The sequence below is a fragment of the Glycine soja genome, chromosome 8 (assembly GCF_004193775.1).
Source record: "Glycine soja cultivar W05 chromosome 8, ASM419377v2, whole genome shotgun sequence".
Lineage (NCBI taxonomy): Eukaryota > Viridiplantae > Streptophyta > Magnoliopsida > Fabales > Fabaceae > Glycine > Glycine soja.
This window is the reverse complement of record NC_041009.1, coordinates 2,793,290-2,804,115: the sequence shown is the minus strand read 5'-3', so window position 1 is coordinate 2,804,115 and position 10,826 is coordinate 2,793,290. Positions and strand designations below refer to the sequence as shown.

General features: G+C 34.2%; 1 protein-coding gene across 1 annotated transcript; it reads left to right on the top strand.

The window, feature by feature from the left end:
- The first annotated feature begins 9,114 nt into the window (after positions 1 to 9,114).
- LOC114423136 (ethylene-responsive transcription factor TINY-like) lies at positions 9,115 to 10,486 on the top strand. The gene has a single exon (XM_028389767.1). The coding sequence runs from the start codon at positions 9,395 to 9,397 to the stop codon at positions 10,115 to 10,117; it is 723 nt and encodes a 240-aa protein (XP_028245568.1). The 5' UTR covers positions 9,115 to 9,394; the 3' UTR covers positions 10,118 to 10,486.
- The last annotated feature ends 340 nt before the right edge of the window (positions 10,487 to 10,826 follow it).

Below are 10,826 nucleotides of genomic sequence, written 5' to 3'. Positions count from 1 at the left end.
GGCGGCGGAGGGATGCTCTGGATGTAACCGAACTGGCGTACCACCCTCTCCGGTCGAACTGCGACGATCATAGGACCCCATCTGAGCTGACCCTGGAACGATGAAATCTCCTGAAACGCCCTAACACCCCGATGCTCCGTGTACGGCAACCAGGACACATCTGTGACGGTCAAACCATCACAACGTGCCCTGTAGGGTGCTCCTGTGATGCCCTTCATGTGCGCCTTCGACGTCAACCACCGGGAAGCACGTGGGGACGTCTCCTGGTATGTGTCGTCAGTCACGCACTGATGCACACTAGGGAAGTGCTCATAGATCCAGCACTACACAATAATTGAGGTTAACATAACATAAAAACATGTTTAAATCATAATCGAACCTAACATATTAATAAACACAAAATTTACCTGAAATAGCGTCAAGTACCCCGCAAGCTGTCGGGTGGTGGTCCTACAAGCCTCATCTAACTGGTCGTACATATGAACCAGCGCGGCAACCCCCCAAGCGTAACCACCACTATGAGCGAGGTCCCGGAAAGCGTCAAGGTGGACCACATGCACGTATGTTGCACTCTTATTAGCAAAAAGAGTGCAACCGACAAGGTGCAGCAAATAAGCGCGAGCTGCGACAATCCACCGCCGGGCCTGACATCTGGTCTCATAAATGTCACGAACCCATCCTAATCGTACATATGCTCCACGTGTGAGCGCTGTCTCGGCTCTGGCCTCCTCCGCAGACACTTCCAGCAACTCTGTGAGCAAGAATCTGGCCTCCTCCGTAGAAAGAGCGTGGAAACTGTGCAAGGCGCCAGTGATGGGCAAATGTAGAATGGACGACACATCATCCAATGTGATCGTCAGCTCTCCTACTGGAAGGTGGAAGGTGCTAGTCTCACTGTGCCACCTCTCCACAAATGCGGATATAAGTCCAGGATCGCCAGTAATAACTGAACAATCTATCAGTGGACTTAATCCTGTGGCAGCCACCAGGCCTTCAATCTCAGGCACTGGCCTCCCAATCAGTGTCAGCTTCCTCCCATGTGACACTAACTTCAAATCAGGACGTTCCTGATTTGAAGTACAAATTATACAATTATTAAAAAAAAATTAATCATAAATAAATAAATAAACAATGACAAATAATTAACAAATTAAAATACCTGTCCACTCCACACGGCATGTGCAACATGCTCGGCAAATGATGTGAGCACTGACGGGTCACGTGGACCACCAGGGAATCCCTCTGCAGCATCATCACCATCTGACCCCTCACCACTATCAGCACCCTGTGCGTCCGCACGCATCTCAGGTGCCTCCGTAGGCTGCTCAGGGACATCATCAGTCATGTCAGCGACGTCCTCAGCCATATCACGTCCCTCCGTAATCATCTGATGAACGCGTAGCCTACGGGCTGAGGCAGTAGGCCTACGCCTCTCGGGAACATCGCCAGCATCCTCGCCAGCAGCTCTATCTCTGCCTACAAATCTACCTATGGCACGACCTAAACCTCGTGTTCTGGCCATGATCTGTAAATCATGTCGAACACGTTTTTTTTTCGGTCAAAATATACACAATTTTCTTTATAAAAAATCAACTTTATTTATAAACAAATAAGACTAACTTAAATCAAATCATTTTCACACATACACGACCTAATTTTAAAAAAAAAAATTAAACAACTTCATTTATATAAAAAAAACAACTAATGTAAAATAAAATTATTAATAAACATGCACAACTTAATTTTTTTAAAAAAAAAATAAACAACTTCATTTATATAAAAAAAAACAACTAATGTAAAATAAAATTATTAATAAACATGCACAACTTAATTTTTTTTTTAAAAAATTAAACAACTTCATTTATAAAAAAAAAAAAACACAACTAATATAAAAATAATTCATTACTAAACATCCACAACTTAATTTTTAAAAAAAATTAAACAACTAATGTAAAAAAAAAATTATTTAGTAAACATCCACAATTTTTTTAGTAAATAAAATACTTCATTTATAATAAAATAAACTAATTAATTATAAAAAATTAGTATTTTTATAAAACTTCCAAAACACACAACTTTAATTATAAAAATAGACAACTTCATTTTTAAAGAAAAAACACTAATTTAAAAAAAAACAATAAACAAAAACAAACACAACTACTTTTATAAAAAAAAATTAATTTACAAATTAATATTTAGTAAAAATACACAATTTAAATTATAAAAAAAATATGACATCAAAAACCCAAACTTCATTTTTCATAAAATCTAAAAAACAAAATAACCAAAATAAATAAAATAATTCATTTAAAAAAAACAAAACAATTTCTGTTTAAAAAAAATTTTAAAAAAAAACACAAAAAAAAAACAAAAAAACCACTTCCGGAAGAAGTGGTTCTTCCGGAAACACTCCGGAAGAAGGGTTCTTCCGGAAAGGTCTTCCGGAAGTTTGAAACTTCTTCCGGAAGTGCGAGTCTTCCGGAATTCTTCCGGATGAACCACTTCTTCCGGAAAGTTCCCGGAAGACGTTTTCCGGAAGTCTTCCGGAAGAAGTGTTCTTCCGGAAGACGTTTGGTTACTTCCGGAAGAACACTTCTTCCGGAAACTTTCCGGAAAACGTTCTTCCGGAACTTCCGGAAGAACCCCTAAGGGGTCTTCCGGAAGACTCCTCCGTCAGCGATTTCCGCCATTTTTTCCGGCGTCCTCTCGTCTTCTCCCCTCTCGTCTTCTACCCTAGGTTTCGTCTTCTAACCTAACGTTACACTAACCTACCCTAATGTAGTGCATAACAAAACCAAAGCTAAGAAGAAGGCCACCTACCTCGAAAGCAAATGGGTCCAAGGGCTGTCGGAGAAGCTCGCGGAGGGCTGTCGGAGAAGCTCGCGGAGAAGAAGCTTGTCGGGGAAGAGAGAAGAGAAGAAGCTTTTTGCGGAAGAGACACAGTGAGAAAAAGAGAGAATGCTTCCGGGAAGAAAAAAAATGCTTTTTATATTTTTAACTGAAGGGCAAAATTGACCTTTCATTGAATTGCTGGGTGCACCAGCAATATTGCTGGGTGCACCTAGCATATCCCGGACTATTTTCATAGCCTGCACTTCATCAAATACTCCTATATTATAGAAAGCCCGGTGAAGCTCTCTCTAATGTTCTCTTACATCATTTTAGTTACACTCCAGTATAATATTGCTTATTATTACTAGATACATATGGCCGTTAGTTTTAGTTTTGGGTTTTAAAATGCTCTTCCAATTAAAAGATGCTTTGAAATTTTTATGAAAAATATTTAAATTTTTTGTAAAGAAAAGTAAAAATTAAAAAATATTTTAATATTTTCTTAAAAATTAAAAATAATATCTTTTGAAAAAACTCGTTCCCTCTTCTTCTCTTTAACTAAAATTGCTTTCCCTCTCATAATTTGAATCAAACAGTACATTAGAAACTATCATTGAATGACTTCTTTTAAAAAAATAGAATTATGCAGCAGAGCTAGCCCAACATGTTTTCCGTATTGTAACAATAATTGATTTACCAACTAACATCTATAGATAATTTTCAATCACTTACAAAACAATATACCTCAAAATAAAATAAAAAAGAAGAAGAATAAGAAGATGTTGTCATAGATGGGTTTTTTACATTTGCTTGATAGACCCCCTAGGCAGTTATTGATGATAACCATTCAGCAGTTTTTCTCCTTTATGAGTATAGTAAAACAGTACTTCTTTAGAAGAATACAATTTAATTTAATGATTTTTATATTTTAAAGAGATAATTATAAATATACACTCATTTTTTATTCACTTCAAAAAAAAAAAAAAAACAAAGCTACAATGGTTCAAAATTAAATGTTTCAAACTCCCATCCATGTCAATGTCATTGTCATAACTCACAAGTACTCCAAAAGGCACGGTCCATTTTATATCAATGGTAACTCTAGACTCTAGTAATAGTAGTTTTTTTTTTTTAGGGTTAATAATAGTAGTTTCACTTTCACTTTCACACTGGAAAAAGTAATCTCTTGTAAAAGAAAAAAGTAATATATTTCACATTCTCTATTCTCGACCTTTTCTTCCGAAGTCCAGTTAAATAGGGCAAAAACTGTTGAGAACCCGAGTCAAACGAAAAAAAAAAATGTGACTTTTCAAGCCAAAATAACACGATTTTGGAACCAAAGCTTAAAAAATTGTGGTGAAGAAACTCCATTTTCCGAATGAATACAAACAGGCTATGAGTCGTTCTCTTTGTTGAGGTAGTTACTACTGTAACCAACTCCCGTGAGTCCTTAAGCACAAACTACATGATACATTAATAGCTTTCCGACATAAAAGTAGTTTCATATGCATTTCAATATTTAAAGTCTACCCTTATTAGCCTAATTATTACTAGTACAGCACAATAATATGCATGCAATCATAATTTCTAACTTCAATAACACTATTATAAAAAAAATGAATAGTCTATTTGAAAAGTGTCAAATGACTCATAAAAGTGAGTATTTGTTAAAGTCAACTATTATAATTAACTTCTCTAGCATTTTGAGAGCATCAAAGATCCAAATTGACATATCCAACTAATATTGTGAAAATTAGTCTGATTAGATTAGTCTAGCAGATTGATCGAGGTAATATGTCAATAATATAATTTGGTGAGTGAGTGATTGATTCGATTTGATTAAATATAAATTAAAAAATTTAACATATATAACATAATTTTATTAATTAATCCATACTCCAAATTTGAAGTACTGAAATTTTTAGAATTTATTAGCCCATTATTATTAACGGAGACTACAAGAATAAATAATGTGAACTAAGTGAATTTATGCTGATACTAATATCATATTCAAGCCTTAATATAATTGTTTTGTGCAGCACCAATTACAATTATATCAACACTCAATTTCGTTCCGACAATTTAAATAAAGTGCAAAAATAATAATAAAATATTAAAAAAATTACTTTGATATAATTTAAAATTTAAAATGCTTATTTGTTTTGTTTCTTTTTAAGTAATTCTATATAATAAAAAAAATGGATCTGGAAAAGAAAGAATAAAAAAAAAAGGTTAAGGCTAAGAAAATAATAAAGAATGTCATTTGCTTTTGCTTTTCAGTTCATTGGTCGCAAGAAGAAGCTGAAGATATACTTTTTAATCGGCTCCCTAAGTGCCCAAGCCCACTACACTTAACCTAAAACACACAATGTCTCAGCGCCGCACAAACTCCTTGCCAAACACCATGTCACCACCGTGCCTCCCATCTCAACCACCCAGTTGTCACAACCGGCACCCAACCACCGCCTTCGACGATCCATCACCGGCGCACCACCACCCACCTAATCCCCATACACCATGCACTGATCACCGTGAAACACGAATTAAATAAGCAACAATCAAGATCTGTTCAACCCGAACCGGGTTTTCAAACCCATTCGAGTCATCGCTTTCCGCCAAACTAGCCGGTTCACACCGAGCCAAACCGGCTCTTGTACATCTCCGGTCCGATACCTCACCCAGCCCGGTTAGGGGTCCAGGTCCAAACCGGTCTGGTTTTCACAACACTGCATCCAGCTTTAACATCTCTTTTTAAGAGAATATCCAATAGGTTTAATTTAAGTAATTCATTTTAATTTTTTTTATCTTTTACTGATTAGTATTATAATATCACAACTCTTGTGCATTATATTTTAATGATATAATTTTAAGTCATCTTTAAATAATTCACTTTTAAATTACCTATAGTTAAATAATTCACCTAATAAAATATTTTTTAATAAAAAATAATTGTTTCTTAATGATATGTATGTTTTTTTCAATAATAAAAAAAATTAAGTAGCAATATCTTAAAATAAACAACTAGTCAAGTAGTGAGTGTTGAGAATATTTTAATATATATACTCTATTATTAGTTAATTTATAAAATCATAAATAAAATTCGTTAAAGAAAAAAAAAATACCTCGGTGTAGCTTTAGCTTCAAGCTAAATAAATAACCTGACTCATTCACATTCAGGATTAGGTTATTAAATTTGTCCCAAAACTATTTATGATTTATTTAAGTGATGAGTTTGAAGATATCAGGCTTAGTCAATTAGTCAAAATATTTGTTTATTATGCTACACAACAATCAAATAAAAAGAAAAAAAAGTTATATAGTACTTATAGAGTCCAATATTTTAATATTAATTATTATAATTTTTTTTTATAATATAATATTATAATTAAATGATAACATAAAATAGTTAACATTAAAATAAAGTAAAATTTAGTCTCTCTGAATCTCCTTCCCCCTCCCTCTCTCATACACACTATTTTATTTTCACCACACACACATAGACATAGTACTATTTTATTTTTACTTTTTCATCATCCATTATCTATGAAGTCTTTTTATGCTATCACCGAGAAAGGATATTATATATATATATATATATATATATATATATATATATATATATATATATATATATATATATACGTGTGTGTGTAAAATCATATATAATTATCTTTATTTTATAATTTTATTATTATTTTCATGTATGTGCATCTAAGAAATAAATCTTAACATAAAACAACTTTTTATTGTCGCATTTTATTGTTCGCAAAATATTATGCAATAAATTTTAGTAAGGTAAAGAAATTCGTTGTCGTTTATTTTGATATAGTAATTACTATGAAACAAGGGACTTTTTAATGTTAATAGGAAATGAAGCATAGACATGACCTCGATCATGAATCTAAAAAGAAAAAAAAATCTAGAATTTGGTTCACCTTTGTTAGTCTAAAGTACTTTGTGTTTAGAAAAAAAAAGCCTTTATTTGTCGGATTTTCTATTAATTTTATTAAAAAAACACCAATTTAATTTGTGGATGATCTATTTATAAACACTGAATCAACGTCATTGTTTAAATTTTGGATACAGGCCATTAACTCATGAGGAGCAACAAAGTGGAACGCCATTTCGCTCTATCGTAATCAAACATTAAACCTTCTTCTTACTACTATCATTTACACCGACTTTAGCGTCTCTAACAAAAATTTCCAGAAGCAAATACAAAAAGGGTCTTAACTATGCTCATTAATGATATCTCATCAACTCCTCAATCAGAAACTTTCTCTCCCTTATCCTTAATTTAATGCTAGAAAATCCTGTTTAGCTGAACTTTTGTCCGTTTCGTTATTCTTTCAAAGAATCACAATACACATACTCAATGTACTAGTAGATGCCAAATATCCAAATTGGAATTTATCTCCAAGAAACATGTAGTTGAATGTTGGATTTTTCTAATGCCAGGACCAAATCCTTTATTGCTTAGATTCTATAATGATATTCCGTGTATAAATATAAATATATCATAAATTAGTAAAACGATGAAAACAAACTGTGGGTTTTGTTCTGTTTTGTCATGCTTTCTTTTTCCACGGAAAATAGATAAACTACAGCAGACATGAACAACTCAAAACACAACAAATGAAAACGCCAACGTTTTGTTCGCAGCTCACTGAAAAGTGAAAACTAGTCCCTTATCTCTTGCTGTCAGGTGGGTGACAATGTGAATATAATGACAGTGGCCGTAGCTTTTTAGAAAATAGTTTTCCCAGCTTTCATTCGCTACATGACAAAATGAAGGTAACCTAAGCCATATTTTATACTGTACTTCTATTTAAGTAGGGGAAATACAAACTAGAAAGAACCAGAAGATAGAGGGCACACTTAAAAAATTTAAAATAGAAAAATACTAAACAGCACCTTAACAGTCACTGAACAAAGAGTAAAAATAAAGAAATTTAAAAAATTAGATTACCTTTTATAATATTATTAGTATAAGAAAATTATTCTTATTTATTAATTTATTAACTAATATTCTTAAAATAAGACCAAAATAAAAAGAGCATGGGGCTAACAGGGAAAAAAAGAAGAAGCAAAGGGCAAGAATAGTATTCTCCGTTCTCACAGTCCCAAGTCCCAGCTAGGCATAAAGTAAACAGAGACTAAAATAAGATGGAGAATACTAAAAAATTTATTACTTTCTCTTCTATTTTATTTTCATATATTTTTGTCTACTTTTCTCTTTATTTATTACCATATCTATTTTTGTTTCTGTTCTTCTGATCCTTTTAGCTATAGTACACCTAAAAATAAAAGATACCAGTATCATTAATTAAAAATAATGGAAAGGTTAATTAACTGGATTGAACTTTTTGTACTTTTAATAGAGGAAAATGTTAGTCATACATTCCATTTTGAGCGGAAGAAAGAGAGACAGAAAAAAAAAATAGAGAGAAATATTAAATATATAATATTTGGTTTAATGAGAAAATTAGAGAGAGACACAAAATGAAATAAAAGTGAGATGTAAAATAATGGTATATATGAGGAGAAAAAAAGTTATATATTTAGGTGTAAGTTTTTTTTACATAATTAATCAATCATAATCTATCATATATAATAAATTGATTAATTTTTAAAATAATTATTTTAAAATAATTCAAATGATAATATATGATTCAAGAAGATAACTGTATAAATATTAAACTCATATATAAATAATTGAGTATCATTATTCATTACTCATGTTAAAAGATGCACTTTTTAACATAAATATACACTAAATTTTTGCAGTGATTTAAATTTATTTAAACCTGCCTTAATCACATTTAAGAATTCACAAAAAAATTTGTTAAACTCTAAATTATGCACAGTAAATGGGGTATTTCTTGAATTTTTTATATAAATTAGTATAGCTAAAACAGAAAACAAAAATAAATAAAAAATCTCTATGAACTAAAATAAACTTATATAAAAATGAAAAGTAATTTTTTGAAAAATCAATACAGGATAATTTTAAAAAAATGACTTATATATAGATTGATTTTAATTTGATTTATTTATGAAGGAAATTATCCCATGAAGTGGAGAATTGAAAGTAGAAAAATATTGGGATCCGTTGAAGGTGAAGTTCTCCTCTCCTCTGCCAGGCTGTGTATTGTTACGGCAGTGGTGAAGCCATTAAAGGGCGACGGGCCCCTTGGCCAACTTTCAACTCGCTTATCACTCTCACCTTACTAGCCATTAATATATTATAAAATAAAACAAAATCTGATATTCTTATATCCATATATTATGTATGCATGTTGAATATGGCATGATGATGGGGTTTGTGGGGGTCACTTACAAATAAGACCCACGTTTCTCTTTCATATCTTTAGCCTCTTCCCTTCCCTTACTAAAACCCTTCTCCCTTAGACCTCCTTCATCACTCACTCACTCTCACACGCTCAGAACGCCACTACGCAACTATAGTCTATATAAATATATACCACACGCATTACATTCTAGCACCGAGTAGTAAGTAGAATCCAAACATTAAGTACTGTTCCTTAACAAAAAAAACAGAATGGCTGAGCTACCTAGCTCAGAAGCATCGTCATCATCCGCTTCCAGTCGGAAGCACTCGTCTTCGGAGGCCCATTTACCCGCCCCGGATCAGAAAAGGCCCAAGCAGGCCCGAGATAGCAGCAGCAAGCACCCCGTCTTCAGAGGGGTCCGAATGCGGGCCTGGGGAAAGTGGGTATCCGAAATACGCGAGCCCAGAAAGAAGAACCGGATCTGGCTCGGAACCTTTGCCACCGCCGAGATGGCCGCACGTGCGCACGACGTGGCGGCGCTCGCCATCAAAGGCAACTCCGCCATTCTCAACTTCCCAGAACTCGCGGCCTCCCTTCCCCGACCCGACTCCAACTCGCCAAGAGACGTTCAGGCCGCCGCCGCCAAAGCCGCCGCCATGGAGGTTAACGATGTTCCGACGACGCCTTCGTCGTCGTCGGCGTCTCTGTCGCTATCGCAATCGTCATCTTGGTCTTCATTGGCGGTTTCTTCTTCCTCCGGCGATGGCCCGTCGACGCCGGAGGAGCTGGGGGAGATAGTGGAGCTGCCGAGTCTGGGGACGAGTTTCGAAATACCCGACCCGAGTGGGGAGTTGGTGTATTTGGACCCGTGGCCGTATTCTCAGGCGTGGAGTCACGGCATTTATGATGAGAGTGAGGGGTATTTTATTGGGGACTCTGAGACTGAGAGCATGATACTTTGTGGCTTCGAGGGTTCATTGTGGCAGCATTAATGCTTGTGCTTTCCTTTTTTTTCTTTTTTTGTCTTATTGACTTTCCAATGTGTGAGAGCCCTTTCCCAATTTTTCACTTCAAGGGCTGCTAAATACATTACTACTACTACTACTACTACTACTTTTGTTTCCCCACCTTAGGTTTCTCAATGTCATCCTCCTTCTCCTTCCGCGTGTTGCACAACACGACAGGTATGCCTGCCATCCTCCTCAATATTCAATGTCTTGTTTCATGTAATCAATGTAATGCAAATGATTTATGCTCAATTCACATATACGTGTAGAAATCCTACGTCTATCATATTTATTATTATTAACTATTCTACTTTTTATTCACTGGACTAAATAAAACTTTAACTTGATTCTCTATTTACGGCTTTCATTTTTCTTCTCCTTCTCCTTCTATTTTTTAATCAATCCCCTACTTACCTTAAGAACTTGACCGGTGAAAATGAAAATGCCATGGCTTACACATGGGACTTCAAGTTTTAACAAGGGCTTCGCCAATTTTTTTTTTATGAAAGGTAGTACAAAATTCCGGTTATTTATCATATGATTAAATAAAAAAGATAAATGCATCCTAAAATTATTGACTTACACTGCTACACATTTGTAAAGCTGAAGTTTAGAGCATATTTAGTGGTACTTGTTTAAAGATAAGTAACTATCACTTGTACGTGGAGTTATAAGACAGTAGTAGTAGTTGTTG